The sequence below is a fragment of the Pelophylax lessonae genome, assembly GCF_965119305.1.
Source record: "Pelophylax lessonae genome assembly, chromosome: 5".
Lineage (NCBI taxonomy): Eukaryota > Metazoa > Chordata > Amphibia > Anura > Ranidae > Pelophylax > Pelophylax lessonae.
In genome coordinates this window covers 217,040,098-217,059,396 of record NC_138772.1, presented here as the reverse complement: position 1 = coordinate 217,059,396, position 19,299 = coordinate 217,040,098, and the positions used below count along the sequence as shown (strand labels likewise).

Here is a 19,299-nt window from a genome sequence, read left to right as displayed (position 1 = left end):
CTGTAAAGCAGGATGGAAGATCAGCCCTACACAGTAGATCATCCCCGAGAGGAAACCTCCAAGGAGCATCGGCGACCTACCTTACCAGGTCTGCGTACCAAGACCGGCGAGGCCAGTCTGGGGCCACTAGAATGACCAGAATCCCTTCCAGCTCTATTCTTCGCAGCAGCTTCGGCAGGAGTTTCAGCAGAGGGAACGCATAGATCAGCCGATACTGACCCCAAAGAGCCACCAGTGCGTCTGTGGCGTCGGCCAGAGGATTCCTTGACCTGGTCACAAACCTCTGAACCTTCTTGTTGAGTCGAGAAGAAAACAGGTCGACATCAGGTGTCCCCCACCGGACACACGGAGGTGAAACACCTCCGTGTGCAGAGACCACTCCCCCTGATCCTACACCTGACGACTCAGGTAATCCGCCTGCCAGTTCTCCACTCCTGGGATATGTATGGCAGAAAGAGCTGGAACAAAATTTTCTGCCCATCCCAGAATCTCGGCCACCTCCCGGGCCGCCAAGACACTCTTTGTGCCCCCTTGATGATTAATGTATGCCACAGTCATGGCATTGTCCGATTGATCCTTGACCGGGCAACCTTGCTGACGAGCTGTCCAATGACTCAAGCAAAACTTTATCACTCTGAGCTCCAAGATATTTATCGGCAGCTTGGACTCTTCCACCATCCAGGATCTCTGGGCGCAGAGTTTCCTCAGCACTCCTCCCTGGCGTCCGTGGTTACTACCATCCAATACAAAGGCAGGAAGGACTTGCCTTGGCAAAGTGCTGATGAGCAAAGCCACCACAGAAGAGCAGATTGGTGTTGCGACTCAACCGAATCAAAGTATTCAATGATTTTGGATCCTTGTTCCATTTTAGGAGAATCTCCTTTTGTAAGGGTCTCGTGTGGAACTGAGCAAAACGGAACCAACTGGAAGGTTGATACCATCAGACCCAAGGCCCGCATGCAAGTCCGCAGAGAGGACAGAGTGTTTGCTAACAACTGGATCGCCCCCTGCTATTTTTGCAAAGGCAAAGTGGAGTCCAGTGTCAGGCCCAGATAATCCAGTCTTAGTAAAGGTATCAGGGCAGATTTATTTGAATTGATATTCCAACCAAACTCTTGCAGAATTTAGACAGTGACAGTCAAGTCGTCCAACAGGGCTGAGTGAGAGTCCGCCCTCAATAGGAGATCGTCCAGGTACCCCAGTACCGAAATTCCTCGTTGGCGCAGTAATGCCAACACTGGAGCAAGAACCTTGGTGAAGACCTTGGGGGCAGAGGCGAGACCAAAAGGTAACGCCGCAAATTGACAATGCTCCTCTCCTATAGCGAAGCGGAAAAAAGCCCGCTATCACATGTAAATGGCGGGACAGAGACTCAATCCGTCTATCAACGGGGTCTGTAAAGGTCAGGGATTCTTCCACCTGGACCACAGTAGATTTCTTCAGTCTGGAAACTGGATGATCCCGCCTTTGGTGGACCTTATCTGCGAAGGGATAACAGCGTTAAAAACGCTTGGGCACTACTAACATGTGCTTGATGCGCCCCCACTGTTCATTGACAAAATTGTCAAAATTTCCAGAGAGGGGAACACTTTGCCCGATTTCTGGGATTTGCAGGTGCCAAAAGACACTTGCGTTCCCGACACTATAGACTCATCCGCCATTTTTAAAGTTTCTCGCACTGAAACTATAAGTGCTTCCACCAATGCGCTTTCCCACGCAGTGGCTGACAAGGACAGGTCGTCTTCGCCATCAGAATGCGATGACACAGAGCCACCAGGATAGGGTGTGTCTGGGGCGGCCACATCTGCCTCTGAATTAGAATAAACAACAGAGGGGGGCGAAGGCAAAAGGCGCTTACCGCTAGTGTTACTTTTTAACACTAGACTTTCCAAAACAGCTGTAAGACCTGACAGGGGCTGCGACCCAGAAGGTTCTGCAGTCGCACTAAGGGGGTCTGTAGGTGAAATTTTGTCCTGGGACTCCATGTTTACTAAATTTAAAAAGATGTAGAGTCACTTTAAAAAAGTCACAAAAACGCGATTGCACCGCTGCACTGGTGGTACAGCAAGTCCCAGCCTAACACAGTCTGTTAGCAGTGTGTGTCTACAGCAAAATGACGGCCCCCACAGCGGGCCATGCGGTCTCCAGGACCACCAGGAGGGGTCAGTGACAAAGGCATCGGATGGTCCCCAGGAGGGGACCCACCAGAAAAAACACCCTCCCCTCCGCAGAACCGCCACAGCGGCCGCAATATATCTGCCCCCCAAAGGTAGGATCCTGTAATGGGAGGGCCTGGTATATCCGAGAGGCCAGGGAAACCGAGGGATACCCGAGGGTCCAACTATTCCATGGAGAGGGCCCATGTCCACCCCGAGACCACCAGAGAAATGGGGGGACTCTTATTCACCATACCACGGATCAGGTGGGCGCCACTCTGACCAGACTACCTCCCACTCGGGATGGGCGGTGCTGCCAGCCAAGGGTTACGCTGCGACTCAGGGTGTTCCAGGTCGTTAGTGTCCCAGCGAGATGGTCCACTCATGGGCTCGTCCACGTCCATTGGGGCTCTGTCGTGGCGAGGCCTAGTGCTGGACTATAACCTGCTCATGCTCGCTGGTCAGGCTTGGAGACCTTAAGGATCTAGAATATCCAGTCTGAAATCCAGCCGGCAGTTGCTTGTAGTTCTCCAGGGACTTTAAATAAATAAAGTACAAAAAAAAGTTCCCAAACAAATAACAGCTAAGACCGAAGTCCCAGCAGGGAACTAGGTCCTACTTCTAAACTAGGCAGAAACAAATTGAGGGCTGTAGCAGAGTGCGTGGGGTTATGCCTGCAGGGACAGCCCCATAGGCATGGTGAAAGCTTTTTCCTGCCTAGTGTCCTATTCCTGATGGGAGGAGCATAACACAATGGCTAAGATGATATATGAAGCTGCATCTGTCAATGAATGCTAGAAAAAAAATCAGTTTACGCATTTATGTAATTTCAGCATTGTCCTCAAGGCCACATAAAAAAATGGATTTTTGTAAAATCTTACCGTAAAATCCTTTTCTCTTAAGCTCATTGACAGACGCAGTCCTCTTGATTAATATCAAATTGGGTTATACTGCCCTCTACAGGAGTAGGACACTAGGCAGAAGGAAAACGTTCTGGCCACACCTTAGGGGCAGTTCCAGAGGGTATATCCTCTCTCTCCCTGCTACAGGATGTCAGTTATGTCACAAAGCAGTGTCAGAGAATTTAACCCAACCCAACTCAAAAGTAGAGGGGTGGGTACTGCGTCTGTCAATGAGCTTAAGAGAAAAGGATTTTACGGTAAGATTTTACAAAAATCCATTTTTCTCTGTCGCTCATTGACAGACGCAGTCCTCTTGATTAATATCAAATTGGGACGTCCCAAAGCAGTGCCACAAATGAGGGGTGGGATAACAGAAATCAAAATCCAATCTAGAAGGCCCAACCGGTGCCAACTAGAAGTTTTAAAGGCTCATCAGACAAAAGGATGAGACTCAACTGAAAATCCAACAGAAAAAAACCCTCGAGGTAGACCAACGGTCTCCTCAAATTGCGGCCTGCAAAACCTTGCGGCCAAAAGAGGCATCCGACGATGCCATCACATCAACTTTATAAAATTTTGTAAAGGTATGAACCGACGACCAGGTAGCCGCCTTGCAAACCTGGACCACTGAAGCCTGATGGCGGAAGGCCCAGGAAGCACTGAGCCCCCGAGTCCTAAAAAAATGTTTCTAAAAAAATCTTGCCAGGACCAAAGATCCCAACAATGAACTTAGGTCCTTACTCCTGACTAGACAGAAAAAAACTGACATCCTGTAGCAGGGAGAGAGAGGATATACCCTCTGGGACTGCCCCTAAGGTGTGGCCAGAACGTTTTCCTTCTGCCTAGTGTCCTATTCCTGTAGAGGGCCGTATAACCCAATTTAATATTAATCAAGAGGACTGCGTCTGTCAATGAGCGACAGAGAAATACCCTCTCCCCCCTGAATAGCATTTTTTTTTAAAGTTTTTGCATTGGTACATGTTGCCCATGGGAGTGCCCATCTTTTTATGCCTTTTTGACAGTAGTTTGCCTAACAGACCTAAAAATAGGCAGAATTTAACAATAGAACACCCCATGAACTTCAATAGGATTTGCCTCAAAGTTCACATTTGCCAAATGCTGAATGAGAGTCACCAAATACTTAGCGAATCAAACCTGGGCATATCTGCCTATCAAATCACAAAGTTCATTGTTCCATCGTAGTTCCATTAGACCAGAAGATTGGGTATTTCTAAACCATTACAAAATTATAAACAGACCATCATGCCTGCCTTTCCAGCTCTTCTACATCAATTAACAATTCATACCTTTCCATTTTTTTTGCAAAGTTCTGCACAGAGACTGAATTCTTTAGATTTGTTTAGGCACGTCAGAGCCAGTTTTGGTTCACGGCACTCCAAGTAAGTCTTTGCAAGTCTTAGATATCCAAGCTGTTTTTCCCTAAAAAATATTGTTTCATTGTTAGAAGACTACATGCGCTGAAATGAGATACACATCTCGCAAACATCTTTTATTTTGAAACAATCACTGTATACCTTCATCCTAACAAATCGGATACTTTTTTCTTTTTAAAAATTTCAATTCATCTTAACCGCCTATTAGACACTTGGAACAAGTTCCACAACTCCTCAATCGGTCGCATACGTGTGAAAAAATGTCCTTTCTTCTAAAGCTTTTGTATTGGTTTAGGGTCTTACCTATCCTTGTCCTGTCCCATGTTCATTGCTCTCTAAAACTCCTCACTCTTGATCATTTGGGACCTCCACTAGGCCTAGGCTGAACAGACAACTGCTGTAAAAACCTAGGGGCAAGGGAGGGTTGCGGGTCCCTAACATTTCTTACGATTACAAAGCAACCCAGATAGCTACCATAAACCTCTTAATCCGGTACCAATTCATACATTTTACTAAATGCAGCTATAAATGCCACCTACTGTAATGAAAATTCAAATCCATACAGTACAATATCTCAAATAATATAGCAGCATACATGAAAATAAAGTGCATGTGTCTCAAAATTCACATATTTTAATATTCAGTGCAAAAAGAAAGTCCCAACAAATCAATAACGAGGAGGCAAAGAAGAAGGTCACAAAGGAATAAAAGGTCATCACTGGACATCTTCAGTCAAGACAAGTCAATACGTGATTCAAGACAAGACTCTCATAAGCTGCCCAACACTGGAAAAAAAACCCTGTAAAAACCCAAGAAAGCTGGACTGTATGGACCGTTCTGCAACCATTCATAGCTTTTTTTAGATCTGTGATGCCTTGAATGTCAGAGGAAAATGTTGGAACAAGCTGCTTAACTCCAGGAAGTCCATTTCATTTCACCTTTGGCTGGAAGAATAATAGTCACGCCCATGCAGAGGCTTAAACATCCCGCAGAATGTGTGAACATTTAAGGCTGCATTCCCATGTCAGTGTATGGATCGCGGGCAGAATCGCCGCGATTCCGCCCGCGATCCGGAGATCATTGCAAATCGCGGGACGCCTGTGCGTTGCCCGTGATTTGCAATAGCACCCTAAACGCTGAGCGATGTTGCCGCGATTTCCGCCTGCCGAATCGCGGTAACATCGCGCAAAAAAAATCGCGGGATGCAATACGCTCCAAAGAAGCTCTTGTACTTTTTTGGGCGTAATGCGTCCCGCGATTTTTTTTGCGCGATGTTACCGCGATTCGGCAGGCGGAAATCGCGGCAACATCGCTCAGCGTTTGGGGTGCTATTGCAAATCACGGCAACGCACAGGTGTCCCGCGATTTGCAACGATCTCCAGATCGTGGGTCCATACGCTGACATGTGAATGCAGCCTCAGTGTTTGATACTGGGTACAGAGTGGTGCCTCTTGGGGTGTTCACACATGATCAGTGGCTGAAGTACCAGGGTCGCAACAGTCACTCTTGCAAACAGGCCCCGGTGTTCTGGCACTGTCGGGGGGGGGGGCCCACAGGGGTTGCTAGTCGCAGGGCTCTGAGCTGAGAGCGTTTCTCTCATATAGCTCAGAGCCGACATTGACAGTTCCCCCTCCTCCTCCTCTCGTATGGATGGGAGAGGAGACAACCAATCTGATCCTTCTCCCCCTGCCTCTCCCCTTTCCTCCTATGTTTAGAAATTAAGAAATCGCATTGGAGTCTTGGGCCTATCTCTTTTTCTTTACACTGGATATATAAACTGTGGTTAAAGTAAAAGGCACATGCAATACTAGATATATAAACTGTGGTTAAAATCAAAGGCACATGCATTTTTGTGTGTGCATTGTAATAAGAGGTTTAAACTAGGGATCGATCAATATCTTTTTTTCAGGGCGAGAAGGATTTTCTGGTCACCCTTCAGGCAGATAGCCGATATTAGGTGCGGATATTATGTGCATCTAAAGTTTTGAAAAATCAACACACTTTTTAACACAAATCTGGTACTGAACATTTTATTGTTTATTCAAATTTTTAACATTAAGGGCTCGTTCTTCACACCTTACCTGCATGAAAACTGATGGGAAAACCGCACAGATTTCACTTGCAGACATCAGTTTCACATCAGTTTTCATGCACGTTGACATGACACGTCAGTTTTACAATGCGCGTTATGTGCTCAATATTCACACCGGTGTTGATGTCATTTTTTTTTTTTCCTGTGCAGAAAATTGCACACATGACACGGTGACGACAACAATGGAAAAGAGAAGAAAAAACAGTTTTTTTTGTGCACTTGCAGAACGTGTGCAACAAAACTGATGTCTATACCATAGTGTGACTGAACAAACGAGGCCTAGCAGTAGACAATTGTGAAAAATAAAGTGCTTGAAAAATAATAACTAAAGGCTTCCCAAAACATAGAACAATGGCAAAAATGGCACTGCAATGACTACATTTAAGTCACTACTGCAGTACAAGTAAGGGGAGGAGGGTCTCAATGACATTGGCTACAATGTCCCACTGATCAGCAGTAGGACAAGAATATCCTCCATATTCACCTCAATAGATGGTAAGAGCTCGCTTCTGTTCCAGCAATCTTTGCAGCATGTGAAGTGTTGGGTTCCATCGTGTTGGAACATCCTGAATCAAGTTTTTTTTGGGTAGGCCAAGGTCTTCCTGAATGCACCTCAGTCGCTGCTTGGCAAGGATTGAATAGTGGAAATAGCCTGCCCACCTCTTCAGCATGCCAAATATATCAATCAAAGCTCTCTGGCTTGACAGGCCATCATTTAGCACAAGTTGCAGGGTGTGTGCAATGCAACGGAGGTCTGACACTTCAGCAAGCCTCATTCCTTTCACCAGGTTTGCTCCGCTGTCTCGAAGCACAAGCATAACTTGGTCTTTGTTTATTCCCCAGTCTTCAAGCATGCCTAGAAACATTTCTCTATTGTATTCCCCAGTGTGGGATCCTAGCATCACTTTTGTATTCAACACCAATTGCCTTTTTTTGTCTATCGGCTGTCACTGAAGTGGCATGTAAGACTCATTAGTGACTGTTTGTCCTGACCAGCAGTCAGTCTAGAATTAGAGTGAGTTGCCAGAATTCTCTGGTTGCAGCATAGTCCTTACTTTCTCAATTACCTTTTGGTGAATCTTTCCCAGCATTTTGGTTCAATAATACTTTTCATTCTTTAGTGTGTACCTTGGCTCAGCTATGGACATCAACCGTTCAAATCCAGAGTCAGGCACCATTTTAAATGGCTGGTTATCAGTGACCATCATCTCTGTGATTACGCTGTTCAGCAGTTGGGATCTTCCATCCAAATTTAGCCACCTGTTTTTTTTTCTGAAACATATCTGTTATTGTTGTCTGGGATAGTGGAGGTATTTCACTTTGTGATTCAGTTTGTTTTTTCGGTGCTGCATTATATCAACATAATGAACTCTTAGATGGGCCCAAATATTTGACTAATTTTTGGTTTTTGCAGTTGCTGATTCCATGCTTTCATTGTTTGAGCATATGTTGCACACATATGCTGCTTTTCCTGGGGATGGTTGAGATGACAAATAGTCCCAGACCACACTTTTACTTTTTCTGTCTGCATCCATCTCCATTGCAATTTGAGTTAATACTGAATAAGGGTAAAAAAAAAAAAAAACTGGCTGGCTGGCACCCTGCTGTGGGTGGTTGGCTGGCACAGGGGCTGTGGGTGGCTGGCACTCTGCTGCTGTGGGTGGCTGGATGGCCCCCTGCTGCTGTGGGTGGCTGGCTGGCACCCTGTTGTGGGTGGCTGACTGGCACCCTGCTGCTGTGGGTAGTTGGCTCTCTGCTGCTGTGGCTGGCTGGCACCCTGTTGTGGGGGGTGGGTGGCTGGCACCCTGCTCCTGTGGCTGGCTGGCACCCTGCTGCTGTGGGTGGCTGGCATGCTGGCACCCTGCTGCTGTGGGTGCTTGGGTGGCTGGCTGGCACAGGGGCTGTGGGTGGCTGGCACCCTGCTGTAGGTGGCTGGCTGGAAGGCACCCTGCAGTGGCTGGTTGGCACAAGGGCTGTGGGTGAGTGGGTGGCTGCTGGCTGGCGTGTCCTCCATGGCGTGCACTGTCCGAGACGAGGGGGGCGGCCTAAGAAGCCAGAACGTGCAGCCCAGTGCGCGGGGCGCAACATACGCCATGACGTGTGCTTCGCGCACACTATATCGGTCATATTGGCAATTTTCGATACCGATAATTCAAAGAAAGGAAATATTGGCCTCCAATAATCAGCCTCACCGATAATTGGTCAATCTCCAGTTTAAACCATTTTTGCACAAGGTTCTTTACTGATTTGTTGGAACTATCTTTTTGCACTAAATATTATATGTGAATTTTGACACTGGCACTTTATATTCATGTTTTCTGTGATAATATTTGAGATATTGTATGTATATGAATTTTCATTTTCACAGTAGATGGGATTCAGCATTGCCTTTAGTAGAATTTTTGTATTTTATGTTTGTTGTACCAAAACATTAGACTAGCAGCTACAGTTAGGGATTTGATTAACTACTCAGCCTGCTTGCTGCCACCATACCTCCCACTCTTACAGATATTTAAAAGAGAAGTTCACCTTTCATAACGTTACACCTGTATTCCGGGTGTTAACATGTAAGAGGTTACTAAATCAGTAGCCCCTGCACCCTCCTCGAGGGCACTGGTGAGCAATCTAGTAGTTCATCGGTTCTTCCTGCCATTCAGTTACTGGAACATATGAGGTACAGTCAGACAGCTACACTGACAGCCTGCAGAAGCCTGACACTGCACCCATGATCTGTACTGCTTTATTCTAATTAATTAAAAAAAAAAAAAAATAATATACATTTTTTAACCTGCAGAAAGATGTGCATTTTTTTTTTTTTTTAAAAGGCAAACTTAGACTTAACTGCTTCCTCCCCCCCCCCCCCCCCCCACAGCTGGAAAATCCCCAGAGCAACAATTGGCTTGTGACGGTTTACTCCCATTTGACCACACTGGGTCCTTCTAACAGTTAAGGGACTCCTATGACATACCAGACTCTGAAAGGTTCCATTATCTTCAAATCCACCATCTAGTAGAATCGTTAACTTAAGAACCATTACTTTTATGTGAAAAACACAAATACACATACAGGGCATTAAAATTTCTTATCCTTACATCATCACACAGCTATGTGGCACGCTTTACCTGTAGGGGGCCATGTATGCACATTGCCTGAGATTTAATCCTGGATTGCCCACGATTGTCTGGCCATATCTTTATGGCATACATTGATGTGGACAGTTTGAGTTATTCCTCTCTGACTATCTGTAAGTCATGTTAATGTGACAATACAGCATACTATTATGCTGCATATTATGAACAAATTCAGGCACCCGTGCGTCCATGCCCTCTATCGTGTGCATGTCATATGCATCTGTATCTTATGCACTTTCCTTGCACTTTATTTTTTGTTTGCACCATTATGTGTTGTGCATGGACTTCTTGGTTTCTCTGCATGAACCTGGGATTTTGACTTCACCACACCTCCTCTTTTCTCATTTGCACTTTTGCAATTTATTGAGGTTTTAATAGCCTCTATACCCCCCTTAATATCTTTCAGACCACCTTCACAATTTTGACTACGCCAACATAAGATCTATATCATATCTACTTCATTTGACCCTTTGTTGGTCACATTCACTTCACATACTCAAGGTAAATGTCTTCATGGTCTTTAAAGGGGTCAAAGACAAATTCACAGGGAATTATTATCCCTGGCTATTCCAACACTGGTGTTTTGTACTTTCATATTTTTTGCATTAGGTATCACAATAATTATACCCTTCTACATGTGAGCGGTCCATGTTGAGCCACTACTGACTGGTCATCGTGGTGCCCTGTTGGTTCCTCCGGGCAGCTACTGCTACTATACTCTCGATATTCTCACGGAGTTCTCTGCCCTGCACGGGCTTTGGGAAAACTTGGGCATCCCTCCACACGGTAGCAATACCGTTTTTATCCGACAGACTGATCCAATCCATTGGTTGGACACAAAGGGTAGGTTGATTTACATAGAGCTTATACTAGAAGACAGAGTATACAACTGTCGGCTTGTGAATATATAATTGTACAAATGTCTGTTTGAAAGTATATCGAAGCATTTTTGTTTTCCTAGATATACTAGGCGATATGCAGCTACATAGATATTTGCTTTACAAATTATTAAATCGCTTTACTTTTCTAGATACACTAGGTGCTCTATCTGGTAACTTTGGGTGACCCCTGAGGAAGGGCTTCCACGCCCGAAACGCGTAGGGTCGGTTCCGGTTCCAGGATTGCCCTTTGTACCTGAGTGTCCGCATCTTGGTTCGGTATTCGGTCTGTCAAATGCATGCAATTTTAATGCCCTGTATGTGTGTTTTTCATAATATTGTGTTTTCATGATTTGTCCCTTTGTATCAATAAAGATTATATTTTTTATATAGTATACAGTGTTCAGCGGCATTTATAGTCCCATACCATTAAGGGGAATTCTTTTTGTACATACTGATTAGGGATGATGGCCGCTGTCACTGGGCACCGAGCATGAGAATACTTTCTATTCTTACTTTTATGTGACCACAACAGCTTTCAAGTTTAGATGCTATTCACGCTCAATGTCCCAAGAACTTCTCTCTCTCCATATCAGGCAACATTATTACACAAGCCTCATCCTACTGTTCGAGATGGGAGCACGATTTCGACACCACTCTACTTCCCGAGGATTGGTATAACATGTGGGAAGCTCTGTTTAAATTATCTCGCAATGTATATGCTCTAGAAAACCTGGTAAAAGTCATGTTGCAGTGGTACGTCACCCCTGCTAGGATCGCAAAGTGCCTCCCCACTTACCCCGTCTTCATGTTTTCAGGACTGTTCAGACCTGGAAATATGAAGCATGTATGGTGGACTTGCCCCTGGTCATACGGTGGATATGAGTATATGCTAAGGTCAATACGGTCCTTCACGTCAACTTGCGCAAAAACCCCTGGGAAACGCTTCTACACAACCAATAGATAACATCGCTTGACAGGAGCATATACTTATTACTAATTTCTATCGCCACAATACTGACAATAGCAAGGGCATGGAGGTCACCGACCATCACAGCTTTGACAAGGTGAAAATCTGCATACACGGCATATGTAAAAACAGGAAACTCATGGCAATCCTTAATGATAAAGGTGACAAACTGTTATGCACATGGCAGTCTAGGCTTGACCATTTTTCCTTTTCACAGCTAACCATACGCTTTTTTGAAACTGTAACTCTAGCATCGTTGAGTCTGTTTTGGTTAATGTGAGCCTCTGGGGTAACCTTCCCTCTCCTGTTTCTGTACCCTTGTTCCATCTTCCCATTAATTCCTGCTTTGCCAGTTTTTCTCTATTCTAACCCTCTTGCATCTCTCTTTTTTATGGCCTCTTCCCTTTGCTTCTTTTTCCAACATACAAGTGGCCCCCCTCCTCTGACGGGTAACTGCAAAAGGGAAGTCACAGTATTTTTATACTAGTGAACTATCTCATCCAGGGCTTTTTTTCGGGGTGAATAGGTGCAGGTACTCCCCTCTTCAGAGTCACTCCTTGTCTCCACCCCATACCCACCTCCGAGCACTGTCCTTTGGTTTCACGCCCTACCCACCTCCCAGTACCCGCCCCCCCTTTTAGAGAATACAAAACCAATTATGTTGTGGTTCTAGGTAATTTGTATAGAATTTGTTAATAACTAGAAAAGCAGTAAAATAGATCCCCTGGAATCAGCAACAATAGATCCCCCCAACAATAGCTCCCCCAAGCAACAATAAATACTTCACTGCAACAATAGCCCCCCCCCCCTCCCCCATGACACAACAAAATGCCCTCCAGCAAAAATAGATTCACCCCAGCAACAATAGATCCCCCAGCAGCCCTCATCAATAGGCCATTCAGCTCACCCTACTGACCCCAGCACCCCTTTTCTATTGCATACATTCAGACTGGAGGTGCCGGAACTGCGTTCCCCCGCGTTCCCGCTGAAAAAAAGCCCTGATCTCACCTTGCTCTAAAGAGATCATCCCCTAATGGATTTCTTTGAAATATAAGTATTTCCCTAGCTTAAAGTATAACTAAAAGCAAAACTTTTTTTTTCGTTTTGGATAGAGTGAAGATGGATTAGAACTCTTGTCAGGTTTTATCGCTGTCTGTGGCTCCCGTTCAGATTCACCCTCTCCATTTGTCCTGTTTACCCTTATCACTGAAAGTGAAAGGAAAAAAAAATCCAAAATTTTGGGTTGTCACCAGCAAAGTAATAGAGGGGAACTCTTCCAATGAGAATACTAGTTCCGGTGACCTGGGGGTCCCCAAAGAATTCCCTTAATGTTCAGGTATTTCTTCCTACTTCCGGTTTAGTTATGGGACAGGAAGTGAAGATAAATCTCCGCAATGGAACATAGATGGTGAAAAAAAAATCTGATAGGGGTTATAACCCTCTCTTGCTCTATCCAAAATGAAAAAAAAAAACTGGATTTTTGTCTTACCGTAAAATCCTTTTCTCTAATGTTCACTGATGAACACAGCTCCATATCTGCTCGACCCTTAGGATATGCTGCCCTCTACAGGAGTAGGACACTAGGCAGAAAAAAGTTTGACTATGCCTATACTCCCACTTCCTGCTATAGGTCTTCAGTTTTGTAACAAGCAGTGTCAGAAGAACATATAAACCAACTCAATAGCGCCCCTCTGCTGTGTCCGTCAATGAACATCAGAGAAAAGGATTTTACGGTAAGAAAAAAATCCAGTTTTCTCTTTCACTCATTGACGGACACAGCTCCATATCTTCTTAACCCTTGGGTCGTCCCAAAGCAGTGTCAACATGAGGGGTGGAAAGAACACAGCAATATAACATACTTACCAAAGGCTAAAACATAGCCAACCAGGTAAAACAGGAGGTTAACCAGGAGCAACTGGAGCTCACCTAACAAAAAAGTACACCCTCAAAGAGGACTTATCCTCTCCAATAGCGGCCTGCAGAACCTTGCGGCCAAAGGAAGCATCTGCAGATGCCAACGCATCCACCTTATAAAATTTTGTCAAAGTGTGCACGGACGACCAGGTGGCCGTCTTGCAAACCTACACCACTGACGCCTGATGACGGAAGGTCCAAGAGGCACTAAGTGCCCACGTAGAATGCTCCTTAACAGGGAAAGGAGGATCCTGACCCTAATGGAATAGGCCTGCACCACCATCTGCCTGATCCATCTGGAAATGGTCGTAGCAGATGCAGCCAGCCCCTTACGAGGTCTATCCATAAGGACAAACAGGGAATCCGATTTAGGGAACGACTCAGTTGCCGCCAGGTACACCCTGATTGCCCAAACCACATCCAAAGAATGTAAGGCAATCTCTTTAGAAGGAAGACAACACAATGTATTTATGTAAGTGGAAACCATAGAGAACCTTAGAAAGGAGGAACTGACAGGGACAAACCATCACTTTATCTCTGTGAACCACCAGGACAATGTAAGCAGAGGAATCTCGCAAATATGTTCCAACGGCAGTTACTGAAGAACTGACAGCACCAAGTTGAGATCCAATGGGGGACAATGGAGACTGCACTGGGGGAGCCAAGTGGCGAACCCCCTGAACAAAGGTGCGAACCACAGAAGCCTAGCCAAAGGACGATGAAAGCAAATAGCCAAGAGATTAACATCCCCAAAGCACACTCTATAAACGCGACGGTAAATCAACCTAGAAGTATTTACTAGCTTGCAGCAACATGGGAAACACCAATTCAGACAACCCTCTAGCCTTCAGCACCTGGCTTCCAACAGTCAAGCCGTTAAAGCCAGCTACTGTAAAGCAAGATGGAAGAGGGGCCCTTGAGCTAGCAGATCACCTCTAAGAGGAAGCCTCCAAGGAGCCTCAATGATCAACCATATCGGATCTGCGTACCAAGACCGGCGAGGCCAGTCTGGAGCCACTAGAATGGCCGTAATCCCTTCTGACTCAAGTCTATGCAGGAGTCTTGGCAGAAGAGGAAAGGCGTATATCAGACGATACCGGACCCAAAAGAGCCACCATTGCGCCTGTGGCATCAGAAAGAGTATCTTGAGACTGTGCCACAAACCCAAGCACCTTCTTGTTGAGACGAGAGGCCAACAGGATCAACTCGGGAGTTCCACACCGGAGACGCAACTGATGAAAACACTGCCCAGTATATTGATTAGTAGTCTGGACTGTTCCAGATTCCAGACCCGATGAGCACAATCCGTGCCAAAAAACGCCACCCCACTTGGACAAGCTAGCATCCGCGGTGACCACCGTCCAGTACAGGGGAAGGAAAATTTACCCTGTCGAAGCGCCAGAGAGCGAATCCACCAAATTAGGGGCCCTCATGTACCCTTGCTCAACTGGATCAGACTGTCTAGAGACTGTGGATTCTTGCCTCACATGCAGGGCTGCTGTTAGAAATTATGGGGCCCCGTACAGCCTACCTGACGGGGGCCCCTTCAACCACGCCCTTGACCCCACCCCTGACCCCGTCTGGAAACAAAATGCAGGTTTGTTGCTGTTTACACATGCGTGCGGGGCCAACGTGTGCGTTTACAATTGCACATAAGCAAAGAGCAGGGGCAGTTTAAATTTCTTTGTAACCACTTACCGACCACCCGCTGTTGATTTACGTCTGTCTTTTGACGCTAAATACCGGGGTTATGGCAGCAGATAGCCGGCATAACCCTGGTATTTTTTAAAACGGCGGGCGATTGGCTTTAAGGTAAGGGTGGTCCCAGCGGTGGATTAGCCCTTATCGTGCGGCGGGAGAGGCGTCCCCTCCCGCCACGTCCCGGTCCTTTTCCCCGCTTACCGGACCTGCCGACAGCGGGGAAAATGATCCGGTCCCGAATCCTCTTAGACAGGAAGTCTTGGAGGACCGAAGCCACGTCAAACGTTGCCTAGCAACCTGTTTCAAGAGCAGTTTTTTTTTTTTCTTTTTTAGTGTACTTGTGAGGTCTGAGGTCTTTTTGACCCCAGATCTTACAATAAAGAGGTCCTGTCATGCCAATTTCTATTACAAGGAATATTTACATTCCTTGTAATAGGAAAAAAAATTATCACATTTTTTTTTAAACTGTGTAAAAATAAAAAATAAATAAAATAAATAGGGGGAAAAAAAAATTAAACCTGATCAGAGATGCAGCCAAGAGGCCCATGATCACTCTGGATGAACTGCAGAGATCTACAGCTGAGGTGGGAGACTCTGTCCATAGGACAACAATCAGTTGTATACTGCACAATTCTGGCCTTTATGTAAGAATGGCAAGAAAAAAGACATTTCTTAAAGATATCCATAAAAAGTGTCATTTAAAGTTTGCCACAAGCCACTTGGGAGACACACCAAACGTGGAAGAAGGTGCTCTGGTCAGATGAAACCAAAATCGAACTTCTTGGCAACATTGCAAAATGTTATGTTTGGCGAAAAAGCAACACAGCTCATCACCCTGAACACATCATCCCCACTGTCAAACGTGGTGGTGGCAGCCTCATGGTTTGGGCCTGCTTTTCTTCAGCAGGGACAGGGAAGATGGTTAAAATTGATGGGGACATGGATGGAGCCATTCTGGAAGAAAACCTGATGGAGTCTGCAAAAGACCTCAGACTGGGACGGAGATTTGTCTTCCAACAAGACAATGATCCAAAACATAAAGCAAAATCTACAATAAAATGGTTCACAAATAAACATATCCAGGTGTTAGAATGGCCAAGTCAAAGTCCAGACCTGAATCCAATCGAGAATCTGTGGAAAGAACTGAAAACTGCTGTTCACAAACCTCACTGAGCTCGAGCTGTTTTGCAAGGAGGAATGGGCAAAAATTTCAGTCTCTCGATGTGCAAAACTGATAGAGACATACGCCAAGCGACAGCTGTAATCGCAGCAAAAGGTGGCTCTACAAAGTATTAACTTAAGGGGGCTGAATAATTTTGCACGCCCAATTTTCAGTTTTTTATTTGTTAAAAAAATAATGTTTGGGGGTTCCAAGTAGTTTTCTAGCAAAAAAACTGAATTTTTGTAAAATCTTACCTGTAAAATTCATTTCTCCGAGTCCTCCGACAGTCGCCGCCTCTTCATATTCATCACTAATGGTTTATTGACCTTTGCTCCGTAGGAGTAGCTAGGCAACAGAATATATTAATATCAAAGCTTTTAGCATATCCCACCCCAGGGGGTGGTCCCCTCAGTCCATACCTCCCTGCTTCCTGCATTTCCAACTCAGTTTCAGTAGCATAGCAGTAGAGTACATAAACAAACCCCAAAAGAGGGGCGGGGGCGGCGACTGTCGGAGGACTCAGAGAAAGGAATTTTACAGGTAAGATTTTACAAAAATTCAGTTTTCTCTTACGTCCTCCGACAGTCGCCGCCTCTTCATATTCGTCACTAATGAGGACGTCCCATAGCAGTGTAGACATGAGGGGTGGGAAAAAAAAGCAGCCGCGCCTAAAGCAACGCATTACCCACATCAGAGAAAGGAACCTTACCAAAGTAAGAGAACCAACTGGGCAACAGGAAAATGTGCTCAACAGGAGCAACAACCCAGGAAAAAAACAAGTAACCTAGGGGTAAAAACACCCCAACAGCCAAGGGCCCAAACAAGGGACCCTAAGGCACTGCCGCACTAAGAACTTTACGGCCAAAGGAAGCATCTGCCGATGCCTGAACATCCACTTTGTAAAATTTTGAGAAAGTGTGAACGGACGACCAAGTCGCCGCCTTACACACCTGGGCCACAGAAGCCTGATGACGATAGGCCCAAGACGTACTCAGAGACCTGGTAGAGTGCGCCTTCATAGGAAAAGGAGGAACCTGCCCCTTCAAAGCATAGGCTTGCACAATGGTCTGTCTGATCCATCTGGCGATGGTAGCAGCCGACGCCGCCATGCCCTTCCGAGGTCCCTCAGGAAGGACAAAGAGAGAATCAGACTTGCGAAAGGATTTAGTCGATGACAGGTAAACCCTGATCGCCCTAACAACATCCAAGGAATGCAAAGCCACCTCCTTCGGATGCTTAGGCTTCGCGCAAAGCGAAGGCAAGACAATGTCCTCATTGAGGTGAAATTCCGAGATCCTCTTCAGAAGAAAAGAAGGGTTAGGTCGCAAGACCACCTTATCCAAGTGAATCACCATATACGGAGATTTGCAGGATAAGGCCGCCAGCTCCGACACCCTGCGAGCCGAAGTGATCGCCACCAAGAAGGCAACCTTCTTGGACAACAGAGACAACGAGATCTCCCTGATATTTTCAAACGGAGCATGTTGCAACACGGACAGAACAAGGTTCAAATCCCATGGAGGCAAAGGCTCCCTCCTAGGAGGGACCAAATGTCGCACCCCTTGAACAAAGGTGCCAACCAAAGAGTTAGACGCCACAGGGCGTTGAAAGAGAACGGCCAGCGCAGAAATCTGACCCTTAATCGTGGCCAACGCCAAACGCTGGTCCACGCCCGTTTGAAGGAAAGCCAACACTCTCGACACCGAGTACGAGCGAGGAGAATACCCCCTGGACTCACACCAGGCAAAGTAAGCCTTCCAAGTACGGTAGTAAATCTTCCCTGAAGAAGCCTTCCTAGCCTTGATCAAAGTGGGAATGACCTCAGGGGAAAGACCCCTATCCTTCAGGACCTGGCTTTCAACAGCCAGGCCGTTAAAGCCAGCGACTGTAAAGCAGGATGGAATATCGGTCCTTGAGACAGGAGATCTTCTCGAAGTGGCAGACGCCACGGAGTGTCGACCGCCAGATTCACGAGGTCTGCGTACCAAGACCGGCGAGGCCAGTCCGGTGCCACCAGAATCACCGTGTGCGGTTCCGAGGCCAACCTGCGAAGGAGCCTGGACAGCAGCTGAATCAGTGGAAAGGCATACATCAGGCGATACTGATGCCAGGGTGCCACGAACGCGTCTGAGGCGTCTGCCCGAGGATCGCGCGTCCTTGCCACGAACCTTTCCACCTTGTTGTTTAGACAAGACGCGAACAGGTCCACATCTGGGGACCCCCACTTTGCGCACAACATCTGGAAGACATCCGGGTGAAGGGACCATTCTCCCTGGTCCAGGGTCTGGCGGCTCAGATAATCCGCCAGCCAGTTCTCCACCCCCGGAATGTGAACTGCAGATATCGCCGGGACGTGCGTCTCGGCCCAAGACAGAATGTCGGCTACTTCCCGAGCCGCCCGGGCACTCCTGGTGCCCCCTTGGTGGTTGATGTAGGCCACCGCTGTGGCATTGTCCGTCTGTACCTGAACTGGACGGCCCTGAAGCCTGTCCGTCCAACGCAGAAGACAGAGTTATCGCTCGCAATTCCAGAATGTTGATCGGAAGGGAGGATTCCTCCTCCGACCAAGTTCCCTGGGCGGACAGAACGCCCAGAACACCACCCCAGCCCGACAGGCTGGCATCCTTGGTGATCACCGTCCACGACAAAGGACGAAAGGACTTGCCCCCCCGACACCGCCGGGGACTGGAGCCACCACAAAAGACCACTTCGGGTGAGATGGCTCAACGACAGCCGCAGATCCAGAGATTGCGGACGCCCGTCCCACTTGGCCAGGACCTCCGCCTGAAGCTCCCGTGTGTGAAACTGAGTGAAGGGAATCGCCTCGAAGGCCGAAACCATCAATCCCAGACACCTCATACACGTCCGGAGGGACGAGCACTGATTGTCCCTGAGGGACCTGACTTCGCACTGAAGTGTCCGAAGCTTGTCTTCCGGCAGGAAGACCTTCGCTTGAACAGAGTCCAGAATCATCCCCAGGTAGGGAAGACGAACCGATG

General features: G+C 46.7%; 1 protein-coding gene across 2 annotated transcripts in view; it reads right to left on the bottom strand.

Annotated features, from left to right (window-relative positions):
* TRANK1 (tetratricopeptide repeat and ankyrin repeat containing 1) overlaps positions 1–19,299 on the bottom strand; it is a 338,849-nt gene that overhangs the window by 24,199 nt on the left and 295,351 nt on the right. For both annotated transcript variants that reach the window (XM_082258385.1, XM_082258386.1), the window contains exon 21: positions 4,366–4,498. In XM_082258385.1, the coding sequence (XP_082114511.1) occupies positions 4,366–4,498 (133 nt within the window). The remainder of the gene's footprint in view (positions 1–4,365; positions 4,499–19,299) is intronic.